Source organism: Dendrobates tinctorius, unplaced genomic scaffold (assembly GCF_039654945.1).
Source record: "Dendrobates tinctorius isolate UK_male_01 unplaced genomic scaffold, ASM3965494v1 ptg000116l, whole genome shotgun sequence".
Lineage (NCBI taxonomy): Eukaryota > Metazoa > Chordata > Amphibia > Anura > Dendrobatidae > Dendrobates > Dendrobates tinctorius.
This window is the reverse complement of record NW_027361784.1, coordinates 11,135,165-11,149,557: the sequence shown is the minus strand read 5'-3', so window position 1 is coordinate 11,149,557 and position 14,393 is coordinate 11,135,165. Positions and strand designations below refer to the sequence as shown.

The following is a 14,393-nucleotide window of genomic DNA, read 5'->3' as shown; positions in this document are numbered from 1 at the left end:
CCCCTTTGTCTGTATATAGTGATTCAAGTATAATGTGCCAGGTACAGCTCATAAAAGAGGGTGATGGCCCACTCTTGTACAGGGCCCACCAAAGGATTCTCCTGTTCTCCTGTAGGCCAGTTCAAGTCTGGTGTTGACCATGGATTTAAGGCTTAAAGTACAGAAGCAATGCTGACCTTAAAGGAAAGGAAAACACCCAGGGCAGTGAACTCTTATGGGACAGAAAGTAAAGAGCGCTGACCAGTTTAACGGTGATAAAGAGGCATCCGTGCTAATAGTTCTGAAAACAATGCAATCCATGGAAGTGGGACTGAAAGAACAGAAACCGTTTCCACTCTGAAGGTGCTGAAAACTTGTCCATGGAAATCGTAGCGAAGACAGACATTGCTGTCTATTACATAGAGGCCAAAAGTATAGACATCCTTCCAATTTTAGGGAATGCAGAGTTATATTCCATTGGATAGTAAAGAAAGTATAGCGTGCTGTTCATTCTGGTGGTGCTGAAAGTAGAGAACACTGTCAACTCAGATGGTCCTGAATAGAGATGAGAGAACTTGTTTGGAAAACATTTGCCAATCTCAAAGTCGGCACGAATCTTGCACATTCGGATTCAGATTCTAAAACATTTTCCTCAAAATCAGCAAAATTCAGCCAAAGTTTGATAAATGATCGAATTTGCACTAATGCTTTTGTTAGGACTTTGTCTAGGATAGTGGGGAGAGGTCAGAGGAGAGGCGGACTCTTATTTTTTTTATTAACTTAATATGTGGAGATTCTTGCAGCCAATCAGGGCACAGACACCATCCACAACGTCCAGACAAAAGGGCTTGTGTCCTTGGCTGCCAAAGTCACACGTCCGCTCCATATAAAAAGCAGACACGTGGCATCGGCATCATTTTGAGAGTGTAAGGCTGTGTGTACATGGTGTGTTTTTGTGGACTTCCTATGGTGTTTCCCACGCTGTCAAGTGTGACAGCGCAAGAAATACCGGCGGTTCTTATCAAGAGAAAGAGAAAAAATAATAAACCACCATATCCCTCACCTATCCGCCATAAGCCATACTGTCCCACGACGATTCAGATCACTTGTAGAGCAGTCATATCAACTGATGTGACACACTGACAAGAGCATATAATCACTCCTGCAGTGTGTAGCAGTGCCTTGCAGTGAGAACGCTCACCGGAGTTCATCATTTGATGAACCCCAGTAATCTCACGGCTCCACCGCTGAGTGAGAAAGTTCTCACACAGCAGCACCGTCAGTGAGATCACTGGGGTTCTTCAAATGATGAACTCCGGTGAACTTTCTCACTGCAATGCAATGCTATACACTGCAAGAGCAATTATACGCTCTTGTCAGTGTGTAACCGGATGTCCTTGAGAGCAGTTACATCAGTGACTATTCTTAAAGTTATCAGGATCATTGCAGGACATTATGGATTATCTCTTCACTTCGAACAGAGGAGTATGGTTGTTTATTATTTTAATTCACCTACAGGGGATGTTGTCTTCAGTGGACTGGGCGATGATGTGAGTATGGTTTAATTCAGAGTCAATAAAGGAGTCTTTTGTCCGAATAAAGAACTTTATTCTGGGTATGTGTTTTTTTATACACTATTACTATGGGGTTAGCAATGGGGGCGTTTTATATATGCCTCTCCATTACTAACCTCTGGGCTTGATGTCACCTGACAATACAAAGATGACATCAACTCTCCCAACTATCGCCCCACTTGCCACTGCACCAGGGCAAGTGGGAAGAGAAAGGCTAAGTGCCAGATTTGGCTCATCTTATTATGCACCATTTCTGGGGGGGCTGAGAGCTGATATTTTTAGTCTGGGATAGGGCCAATATTCATGGCCCTTTCCCAGGCTACTAATATTAGCCCGCAGCTGTCTGCCTAGCATTTACTGATTATTAATTATAGGGGGACCCTACATCATTTTTTGGAGGGGTCCCCCAGGAAAGGCTTAGTACACTGCTGTGAGCTGATATAAATAGCCTGAGAAGCTACATGGGTATTACCCCCTTTCCAGGCTATAAACATCTACCCCCAGCTATCTGCTTTCCTTCTGCTGGTTAATACAATTTTGGTGGATCCCATGCCATTTTTTCAGAAAATAATTTATTTAGTTATAAAATACATGGCCAGTAATCTACGCAAGCACTGCATTAATTAAATATGTGACTAACATCTTTATATCTATCTACTCTATATGTATATATCTATTCTATTTTGTCAGGTCACGCTGTAACTTTTCTGTATGCGGTCGATGAAATGTCAGGTTTTCAAGGACAAAGGTGTGCAAAAATCGGATGGCACTCACATGTTCTGTACTTTTCCTGGTGTCTGCCCTTAATTTGAGATGTTTTGACAGCTTTTGGGCCTCCCTGAAGGTGTTGTTATGCATTTAAGTTTGCCTCCCATTTAATTCAATGGGGATCAGATAAGTTCGGTGAAATGTTTGGCTATCATCAGGAAGTTCACCGATCCCAGCCGAACCAAACCTTAAAAAGTTCCCTCATCCCTAGTAATAAAAGTACACAGAACCCTATCCATTCTGATGGTCCTGAAAGTACAGAACACTGTCTACTCTGGTGGTGCTGAAAGTAGAAAACCTTGTTCTCTCTGATGGTCCTGAAAGTACAGAACGCTATCCACTCTGGTGGTGCTAAAAGTGCCGAACACTGTCCACTCTGGTGGTGATGTAACTGCAGGGCACTGTCCGTTTTAATGGTGCTGAAAGTACAGAACACTGTCCACTCTGGTGGTGCTGAAAGTACAGAACACTGTCCACTCTGGTGGTGCTGAATGTACAGGACACTGTCCACTCTGGTGGTGCTGAAAGTACAGGACGCTGTCCACTCAGGTGGTGCTGAAAGTACAGGACGCTGTCCACTTTGGTGGTGCTGAAAGTACAGGACACTGTCCACTCTGGTGGTGCTGAAAGTACAGGACACTGTCCACTCTGGTGGTGCTGAAAGTACAGGACACTGTCCACTCTGGTGGTGCTGAAAGTACAGGACACTGTCCACTCTGGTGGTGCTGAAAGTACAGGACACTGTCTACTCTGGTGGTGCTGAAAGTACAGGACACTGTCCACTCTGGTGGTGCTGAAAGTACAGGACGCTGTCCACTCTGGTGGTGCTGAAAGTATAGGACGCTGTCCACTCTGGTGGTGCTGAAAGTATAGGACGCTGTCCACTCTGGTGGTGCTGAAAGTACCGAACACTGTCCACTCTGGTGGTGCTGAAAGTACCGAACACTGTCCACACTGATGGTCCTGAAAGTATAGAATAGTGTCCACTCTGGTGGTTCTGAAAGTACAGAACACACTCACTTTTATGATGTGGAAAGGAAAGTACATAACGCTGTGAGCTCTGGAGGTGCTGATAGTAAAGAAACCCTTACCATTATTACAGAGCTGAAAACACAGAAGGCTGCCACTGTGAAGGTGGTAAAGCACAGAAACCCTTTCCTCCCTGTGAGCGCTGAACGCTGTCCACTCTGGTGGTGCTGAAAGCAGAGACTATTGTCTACTCTGTAGGTGGTAAAGCCCCAGAACCCCTGAGCACCCAGAGAGTGCAGAAGCTCACAGCCTGTCCCCTATCTCACAGAACCCTTTTGCCACATTAATGTGATCCGTCGCTGGGTGAGTCTTTTGTTCCCTTGAGCCTAGGGAAGTTTTCAACACTGAAGGGAGGGTGAGGCCAAGAGAGAAGGAGCAATTACCATGTCTCCATGAGCGATGATCGCCAGGCAAGCAGCAGATACACTGCTCAGGTAGTCACGACTTCAGAGAGCAGCAGCAGCAGCTGACAGCAGGGAGATCTGCAGATCACAGCCTGATCCTGCTCTAGGACTGATGCTCCCACATTTGTTCTTCTCCGATGTCCCATCTCAATCTGATGATGAAGGGAGTCTCAGGTTGCCCCCACATTCTGGTAGCAGTAACTTGAAGAAGCAGATGTCCTTTACTGCCTACGGAGATTCAGATTCTGCTCTTTCCCTGGACTCCAGTGTCTTCTGCAGCGACTATTCTGCTGCCCCCCAAGATCACTTTACCATCAATGTGGGGGGCAGCAGATTCATTGTCTCACAGCAAATCTTATCCAGCCATCCAGATACTCGCCTGGGCAAGCTGGCAACTTCAGGAGGGGATGAGGTGTATGACCTGTGTGATGATGCCAACTTGATGGACAATGAGTATTTCTTTGACAGGAGCTCCCAATTGTTTGAGTACATCATGAACTACTACAAGACTGGACATCTGCATGTCATGGACCAGCTGTGTGCAGTGTCCTTCCTCCAGGAGATTGAGTACTGGGGCATTGATGAGCTGAGCATTGACCACTGCTGCAGGGACAGATATTTCAGGAAGAAGTTAAAGATTGAGTCAATCGACATCAAGAAGGATGAGGAGGAGATTGAGGCTGAAGAGGACGACTTCACAGGGGTCGCATTTGAAGGCTTGAGGCAGAATCTGTGGGATGTCCTGGAGAAGCCTGGATCTTCTGTAGCAGCTAAGACCTTTGGCACTGTCTCTATGACTTTCGTGGTGGTCTCCATAGCTAACATGGTTCTGATCTCTTCTGAGGTCAACTCCATAGACCAACCTCTCCTGAATGTGTTGGAGTATATCTGTGTCTCCTGGTTTACAGTGGAGTTAGTTCTCAGGTTTCTATGTGTGAGAGATAAATGTCGTTTCATGAGGAGTGTGGTCAACATCATAGACTTTATTGCCATCCTGCCCTTTTACATTACATTGGTGGTGGAATCCTGCTTTGGTGAAAGCACCGACCTAGAGAACGTGGGGAGGATTGTACAAATCCTGAGGCTCCTGAGATCATTGAGGATGCTGAAGCTGGGAAGGCATTCAACAGGTAAAGGCACGGATTAAGTATTCATGGGCCTGAGAATGGGCTGTTAATTATGGATGTGGCTGCTCTAGGTCAGGTGCAATTACACCCCTCCAAATATGTGAGCACACACTGCTAGCAATATTATGGAGGGGTCATTACCTAAGGTCATAACTGGGTATATAATGATTGATCTAAAGATTGGATATATAAGAGACAGAGGAAGATAGACAGATAGAGAGATAGATAGAAAGAGATAGATAGATAGAAGTAATAGATAATAGATAGATAGATAGATAGATAGATAGATAGATAGATAGATAGATATTAGCTAGAATAACAGATAGATTTATAGCCATTGTCTGCTTTGAATGATTCATTTTAGCTTCCATTTTCCTGGTGTTGTTCCTCCCAGTCACCAGCTGTTATCTGTGGGGAAACCTAATAGCTGGCTGTACTTGTCACCTGGTCATTTTCTCCATGCATATTTAAAAACAAGTTTGCCAATTCAAGGAATTTTAATATATGGATCATTTTTGCAGATTTGCAGATATTAACCCCTTAGCTCCCGTCCCCCACGCCACTCATCCCTTCGGCTCTATTTAGTCTCCTGTGGCCCCTGGCATCCTCCTCCTCCTCCTCCACTTCTAGTTCTAGTGGCAATGATTGATCATATACAATTCCATTCTTCTTTACTCTAGAGACTGCCAGGGTATCACTTGTCCTGGATGAGAATGCATGGTGAGCTGCTGTTCAAAGCTGAACGTACTGTGTTTGTAGTGTGGATGTAGCAGGGCTGTGTGTGTACTGTGGCTGTAGAAGAGCTCTGTGTGTGGTTTTCTATGGATGTAGCAGAGCTATGTGTGTACTATGGCTGTAGAAGCACTCTGTGAGTGGTTTATATGGATGTAGCAGGGCTGTGTGTGTACTTTGGCTGTAGAAGAGCTCTGTGTGTGGTTTTGCGGATGTAGCCGAGCTGTGGGAGTACTATGACTGTATAAGAGCTCTGAGTGTGGTTTTCTATGGATGTAGCAGAGCTATGTGTGTACTATGGCTGCAGAAGCGCTCTGTGAGTCGTTTATATGGATGTAGCAGGGCTGTGTGTGTACTGTGGCTGTAGAAGAGCTCTGTGTGTGGTTTTGTGGATTTAGCCATGCTGTGGGAGTACTATGACTGTAGAAGAGCTCTGTGAGTGGTTTTCTATGGATGTAGCAGAGCTATGTGTGTACTATGGCTGTAGAAGAGCTCTGTAAGTGGTTTATATGGATGTAGCAGGGCTGTGTGTGTACTGTGGCTGTAGAAGAGCTATCTGTGTGGTTTTCTATGGATGTAGCAGAGCTATGTGTGTACTATGGCTGTAGAAGCACTCTGTGAGTGGTTTATATGGATGTAGCAGGGCTGTGTGTGTACTGTGGCTGTAGAAGAGCTCTGTGTGTGGTTTTCTATGGATGTAGCAGAGCTGTGTGTGTACTATGACTGTAGAAGAGCTCTTTGTGTGGTTTTCTATGGATGTAGCAGAGCTATGTGTGTACTATGGCTGTAGAAGAGCTCTGTGTGTGGTTTTCTATGGATGTAGCAGAGCTGTGTGTGTACTATGACTGTAGAAGAGCTCTGTGTGTGGTTTTCTATGGATGTAGCAGAGCTGTGTGTGTACTATGACTGTAGAAGAGCTCTGTGTGTGGTTTTCTATGGATGTAGCAGGGCTGTGTGTGTACTGTGGCTGTAGAAGAGCTCTGTGTGTGGTTTTGTGGATGTAGCCGAGCTGTGTGTGTACTATGACTGTAGAAGAGCTCTGTGTGTGGTTTTCTATGAATGTAGCAGAGCTGTGTGTGTACTATGACTGTAGAAGAGCTCTGTGTGTGGTTTTCTATGGATGTAGCAGAGCTATGTGAGTACTATGGCTGTAGAAGAGCTCTGTGTGTGGTTTATATGGATGTAGCAGAGCTGTGTGCATAAAACATGGATTCAGCAGGGAAGAGGATCCATATATTTCTTTGCTCATATCTTATTCTGAACACATTTTTATTCCCATGCACCTGTCCATCTTATTCATTTTAAATGGAAATATCCACAAAATATCAGGAGCTGGATCAAATTTTTTTTCCTGCATCTAGCCGAGCGCTCGCTGCAGCGCTGATCGGCGGCGGGCCCCTGAACCTGCTGCAGCTGGTGGAGGGTGAGCTGGTTTATTGCCTTGCATTCATAGACATTGGCATACCTCCTGGACCACGCAGCTCCTGCCCCCCGCCAACATCCGCCTAGTTCTGTAAGCCTGATCCTGACTCCCAGGCCTCGACGTCCCTTGTAGACCGGATCGGCAGCAGATTCAACTGGCCAATAAGCAGCTGAATTTCCTGATGTTTCCGGCAAACCCCTTCTGTGCCCTAAGACCTTTTTTTGTTGCAGGGGAGGGTGCCCAATAAAGACGTCTCCTATGGGGCCATATGATTTCTAAGGTATACTGTGCTTTTATAATTTGTGCTGTGCTGGGCATATAGAATATCTAAGAATCAGGCTGCAGCCTACGATTATATACTGCTGCTTTATGACTGTGCAAGAGACAAAACCATGGAACCACAATACAGAGCCACTCTACAATATTACAGCATCCATATTGTAATTCTGTATCAGTAACATTTCTGCAATATGAAAAAAAATGAAACGTTCAATGGCTGTTGTTGTAGCTGCGTCTGGCACTCCATCGTCTTGCTGCTCGGTCCCATTAATGTCATCTGCCACATCAGCCGCAATGTTAGTCTTGGTGGTGACTGAGTACCAGGGAGATAATTTGGTTTCTTATTTCAGTTATGTGGTGCTGGGGAACAGACCTCTGCCGGTCAAATATTGTTGACGCATCCTAAGCATCTAGAGTTAAAGAGATTGTCCACTTCTTGAAGGGGAACCTGTCAGCAGGATTGTGCACAGTAACCTACAGACAGTGTCAGGATGGCGCTGTTATACTGATTACAATGATACCTGGGGTGATGGAATCTGTCTTGTGGTTCTTGTTTATTCTTTATTTGTAGTTTTCAGTTAATGAGATTCTCACGCTGCAGGGTGGCCTATGGGCAGGGCTGTGGGCGGGGCTTACATGGAGCTGTGGGCAGGGCTGTGGGTGAGACTATATGTGCTGCTCTGCTTACATATGCATCTGTATGGCTTATGACAGGTCACAGATCCCTCAGTAACCTGCCCCCTATTTTACATACTGAATATAATATGTTTTGAAAAATATCTATATACTAGCTGAAGAGCCCGGCGTTGCCTGGGCACAGTAACCAACTGTGATTAGTTATAACAAATTATAATGATTATATTGCACATATAAACTGTGCATCTAATCCTATTCTGTGTGATAATGACTGCTGAGCCGCGTATCTAATACTATTCTGTGTGATACTGTGTGCTGAGCTGTGTATCTAATCCTGTCCTGTGTGATACTGACTGCTGAGCTGTGTATCTAATCCTATCCTGTGTGATACTGACTGCTGAGCAGTGTATCTATTCCTATCCTGTGTCATACTGACTGCTGAGCTGTGTATCTAATCCTATCCTGTGTGATACTGACTGCTGAGCCGTGTATCTAATCCTATCCTGTGTAATACTGACTGGTGAGCTGTGTATCTAATCCTATCCTGTGTGATACTGACTGCTGAGCTGTGTATCTAATCCTATCCTGTGTGATACTGACTGCTGAGCCGTGTATCTAATCCTATCCTGTGTGATACTGACTGCTGAGCCATGTGTCTAATCCTCGCCTGTGTGATACTGACTGCTGAGCCATGTATCTAATCCTATCCTGTGTGATACTGATTGCTGAGCTGTGTATCTAATCCTATCCTGTGTGATACTGTCTGCTGAGCCGTGTATCTAATCCTATCCTGTGTGATACTGTCTGCTGAGCCGTGTATCTATTCCTATCCTGTGTGATACTGACTACTGAGCTGTGTATCTAATCTTATCCTGTGTGATACTGGGCTCCCCCTGCAGTCTGTGTCAGAGGGTGGTCTGTGTTGGCACGGTAATAAATTGTGTTATTTCCAGCTTCACAGAAGGACGATAACACCATAGAAATGATAAGAATAATAGGCCTCAGTTACCACAACTGTCTACAAAGAAAACTGTTGCTGATAGCAACCAATCACAGCTCATTTTTCATCTTTTAAACAGCTCTGGGACAGCGCGGCGAGTTTTGAGTGGCGACTTTTGTGTTTGGACTTTTATGTGGTGAGGTTGGTGTATGTGTGGTGAAATGTGTGCTGAGGGTGGTATATGTGTTGAAGCACGTGGTAGTGTGTGGCGCATTTTGTGTGTGTGTTCATATCCCCGTGTGTGGTGAGTATCCCAGGTCAGGGCCCCACCTTAGCAACTGTACAGTATATACTCTTTGGCGCCATCGCTCTCATTCTTTACGTCCCCCTTGTTCACATCTGGCAGCTGTCAATTTGCCTCCAACACTTTTCTTTTCACTTTTTCCCCATTATGTATATAGGGGCAAAATTGTTTGGTGAATTGGAACGCGCGGGGTTAAAATTTCGCCTCACAACATAGCCTATGATGCTCTCGGGGTCCAGACGTGTGACTGTGCCAAATTTTGTGGCTGTAGCTGCGATGGTGCAGATGCCAATCCCGGACATACATACATACATACACACACACATTGAGATTTATATATTAGATGTTTCTCATTCAGCAGGCTCCGCCCTGAAAAAAGTGATTAGTTTAACGTAGCAGCATCAAGGACTGTTATTTAATCAACACTGCTGGCGAATATATTACAAACTCTCCTGTCCCTGCTCATTTTGACAAGAGTCAGTGTCATGATCTCAGTGCGGGTTTGACTCGCACACGTGGGGTTAATGTATGGAACCAGTACTGATGACTGGCATTTCTGGGGTTAAAGGTTGTGATCCCGGTGCAGTCTTACCTGCACACCTGGGGCTATGATTGTGGCCTCTCCCTGGTTCTGGGGGAGGCTTCTTATAGCCTCAGGACGCTCCCATCCCTGTCAGTTATACTCTTGCCCTTGGCATTGTGTGGTGACCCCTGAGTGTGTTTGTGCTGTGTTCTGGTTACTTGATTCTCTGTGTATGACTCTGTCTGTTCTCTGGATATCGCTTTGGATTCTGCCTGGTACCTCCTATGTCTGTTTGGTTTTGATCTCTGCTTGGCCCTGATTATCCGCTCTGTCTCATCCCTGGTACTGTACTGTGATCCTGTGTATGACCTTTGGCTTTGTCTGACCTCCCGTCTGTTTATCCCTCCTGTACCTTGTTTAGCACTGCTTCTGTACTCAGGACACGAGCACTGGCTCTATGAGCAAGTGTAGTGCTGTGTCTCTGACATTATAACTGACCATTTCAGGTTTTTTTTTTCTCTGAAGGGAAAAAAAAAAAAAAAAAAAGTGTGTGTTATCCTCATGGATCCCATACAAGCCTTGGCTGATCAGGTCAAGCACCTGACCTAAATGTTCCATAAGCTCAATGTGGAACAACGCACGATGGCCCAGACCCAGCTACAGTTGGTGGTTACTGTGCAGGGGGCTGTCGATGCAGGGGCTTCTAGTTCTGGGGGTAGGGATGTGTCATTAGCGTCCCCCAAATCTCCGGTCAAATTGCCAGACCTTTTCTCAGGGGATAAAAAGGAGTTCAGGTCTTTCAGAGAAGGATGCAAGCTTTTTTTTTCTCTAAGGCCCCGCTCCTCCGGGGATGAGTTCCAGAGGGTGGGGGTCATTATTTCCCTACTTCGGGGGGCTCCGCAAGCATGGGCTTTCTCTCTGTCTTCCTCTGCTCCTGAACGTATGTCAGTGAACGCATTCTTTGAGGCCCTCGGGCACATTTATGATGAACCTGACCGAGTGCGATTGGCAGAGGACCTGTTGATGAGTGTCTGTCAGGGGAAACTCAGCTGAGTGGTTTTGTTCTGAGTTCCGCCGCTGGGCGGCAGAGGTCTCCTGGAGCGACGCCGCACTCTGAGGACTCTTTCGCAGGGGCTTGTCCGAGCGGCTGCAGGATGCCTTGGCGTTACATCCCCCACCTAACTCTCTCGAGCACGCCATGACCCAGGCCGTCCGGATGGACCGCAGGCTGCGGGCCAGAGGGGTGATGCAGGTGGATACTCCATTATTCCCCAGTGGAAAAGAGACTGCCCCTGAGCCCATGGATGTAGGCGCCCTCTCCCTGAAGGATACGGAGAGGAAACGCCGGAAGGACAAGCAGTTATGCTTTTACTGCGGTAAAACGGGACATTGGAAAAGGGAGTGCCCGAATTGCCCGTCTTCAAACCCGGTCGGCGGGAAACGACTAGGTCTGGGTAGTCAACGGGGAGGCTGCTCAGACCCTCAGGTACCATTTTCCTCGTTTTCTAAAGTAGTACTGCCTGTGGAACTGTTTGTGGATGGTAGTTCTTTTTCCTCTACAGCCTTCGTGGACTGTGGATCATCTATTAATCTTATTGACTCCCAATTGGTCACACACTGCAAGATAGGGACAGTTAGGCTCAAGGTTCCGATCAAGGTGATGGCCATTGACTCATCTCCCCTCATTAAGGAGGGAATTCGCTTTATGTCTGATGTGTTTTCGCTCAGAGTGGGCGCTACTCATGTGGAAAGCATAAGTTGTTTTGTGCTGGACAATCTACCTGCAGGGTTGGTGTTGGGCACGCTCTGGTTACAACGCCATAACCCAGTTATTAACTGGAAAACGGGGGAGATTGTTCAATGGGGGTTTAATGATTTTGAGTTATGTGATAAATCTGCACTGCTGGTTGAACCTGTTAAATCTGTGTCTGTATCATCTGTCGAGCTGGAAGGTATTCCGGAATGCCTGAAGGACTTCGAAGATGTATTCTCCGAAAGCGAGGCCGAGACGTTACCGCCACATAGACACTTTGACTGCGCTATTGAGCTGGTCCCGGGGGCTAAATTACCCAAAGCCCGTCTGTTTAATTTGTCCGGTCCTGAGCGCTTGGCTATGAAGGAGTACATTACTGAAAGTCTGCGCAAAGGACACATACGTCCTTCAGTCTCACCTGTGGTGGCAGGTTTCTTTTTTGTAAAGAAAAAAGATGGCGGGTTACATCCCTGTCTCGACTTCCGGGAGCTTAATCAAATTACTGTACGGAATACGTACCCCCTCCCGTTGATTCCCGATTTATGTAACCAACTATCAGGGGCAAAGTGGTTTTCTAAACTGGACCTTCGGGGGGCATATAATTTGATAAGGGTCCGGGAGGGGGATGAATGGAAAACCGCGTTCCTCGCGACCGAGGGACTATTTGAAAATTTAGTCATGCCGTTTGGTCTTACCAATGCCCCTGCCATATTTCAGAATTTCATCAACGTGGTATTCTCGGACCTCATTGGTCGTTTTGTCGTTATCTACTTAGATGATATTTTGATATATTCCCCCGACAAGTATTCTCATTTGGAACATGTACGAACTGTGCTCCAAAGGCTTAGAGAAAATCATTTGTATGCCAAATTGGAGAAATGTGTATTCTGTGTACAAGAGTTGTCCTTTTTGGGGTTAATTGTATCCGGTGAGGGTTTTCGCATGGACCCCAAGAAGGTGCAGGCCACTGCGGATTGGGTGCAACCCCGAGATCTTAAGGGTCTTCAGCGCTTCTTGGGGTTCGCCAATTATTACCGCAAATTTATCCGGGGGTTTTCGCAAGTGGTCAAACCTCTCACGGATCTAACATGCAAAGGTACGGATGTGAGAAATTGGTCCTCGCTCGCAAAAGAGGCCTTTGCAACGCTGAAAAAATGTTTTATGTCTGCTCCTGTGTTAGTGCAGCCAGATCCGTCAAAACCATTCGTCGTGGAAGTGGACGCCTCTGAGGTGGGGGTGGGGGCGGTGTTGTCCCAAGGGCCTGCCACTCTAACCAACCTCAGGCCATGTGCTTTCTTTTCCAAGAAGTTCTCTGCTGCGGAAAGAAATTACGACGTAGGCAATAGAGAGCTTCTTGCGGTCAAATTGGCGTTTGAAGAATGGAGGCACTTTTTGGAGGGGGCCAGTCACCCGGTTACGGTGATCACGGATCACAAAAATTTGTCGTACATTGAGTCTGCTAAAAGACTAACGCCCAGACAGGCCCGTTGGTCACTTTTTTTTTCCCGTTTTCAGTTTACGATTACATTTCGTCCAGGGTCTAAGAATGTCAAGGCTGACGCCTTATCACGCAGTTTTCAGCCGGTGTCGCCCCCTGAGCCACCGTCCTCCATTCTTCACCCTGGGGTTGTGATAGCAGAGGTCTCATCTGAATTGGAACGGGAGATTCAGGGAGCCCAATCGCTGGCCCCGGCGGCCAAGCCGGAGGGGAAGTTGTTTGTCCCAGAGCAGCTTCGCCTGAAACTCTTGCAGGAGTTCCATGAATCCAAGCTGAGTGCTCACCCTGGTATTTCGGCCACACGTCTGGCGGTGGCTAGGATCTTTTGGTGGCCTACCCTTGGTTCGGACATAAAAAAATTAATTGCTGGTTGTGGGGTCTGCGCTCGTTCTAAAAGCTCTCATAGCCGGCCGGCAGGGGAGCTGATACCCTTGGCAGTGCCCGAAAGGCCATGGACTCACTTATCCATGGATTTTATTACCAATCTCCCTCCATCTAAGGGTAATACAGTGGTATGAGTAGTGGTGGACAGGTTTTCTAAGCAGGCTCATTTCGTACCCCTGTCCGCACTACCGTCAGCTGAGACGTTGTCCAGGTTGTTTGTGCAGCATGTGATCTGGTTGCATGGGGTACCCCTGAATGTGGTGTCTGATCGTGGTGTGCAGTTTGTGGCTAAGTTTTGGCGTGCTTTCTGCAAAAAATTAGGTATGTCTCTGTCCTTTTCGTCTGCATACCATCCTGAGAGCAATGGGCAGACGGAGCGCACTAACCAGTCCCTGGAACAGATCCTCAGGTGTCTAACCTCTGCTAGACAGAATGACTGGTGCGATGCACTGCCGTTGGCTGAATTTGCCTTCAATAGTCGGGTGAGTCAATCCACGGGTATGACTCCTTTTTTGATCAATTATGGGTTCAGTCCTCATTTCGGTGAGTTTTCTCGTCTGGATTCGGGGTGTCCCGGGGCTGAGGACTCTGTTCAGCGGTTAAAAGATACATGGGCAGAAGTCCAGCGGCGTATATCTGGGTCTCAAGGCAGGTATAAGTTTTTCGCGGACAGGAAACGAACACCTGGTCCCATGTTTCGGGTGGGAGAGAAAGTTTGGCTCTCCACACGAAACATTAAGTTAAAGATTCCGTCAGCCAAGTTGGGACCCAAATTCATTGGCCCGTACAAGATTGTGGAAAAAATCAATCCAGTGGCGTATAGGCTGTGCCTTCCACCCTCTTTCAAGATCCCTAACGTCTTCCACAAATCTCTACTGAAACCTTTTGAAGCAGTCCAGGGAGACTCCGAGCCTGCTGCTCCTCCTGTTTTGGTCGAGGGGCAGGTGGAGTACGAGGTTGGTCATATCGTAGATTCCAGGTTGGTACGGCGGTCGGTACAGTACCTGGTTCATTGGAAGGGGTATGGACCGGAGGACAGG

General features: G+C 46.8%; 1 protein-coding gene across 1 annotated transcript in view; it reads left to right on the top strand.

The window, feature by feature from the left end:
• Positions 1-3,709: 3,709 nt before the first annotated feature.
• Positions 3,710-14,393, top strand: part of KCNV1 (potassium voltage-gated channel modifier subfamily V member 1) — a 50,053-nt gene continuing 39,369 nt past the window's right edge. Inside the window, exon 1 of the mRNA XM_073590204.1 lies at positions 3,710-4,884. Within this exon, the coding sequence (XP_073446305.1) occupies positions 3,867-4,884 (1,018 nt within the window). The 5' untranslated portion in view covers positions 3,710-3,866. The remainder of the gene's footprint in view (positions 4,885-14,393) is intronic.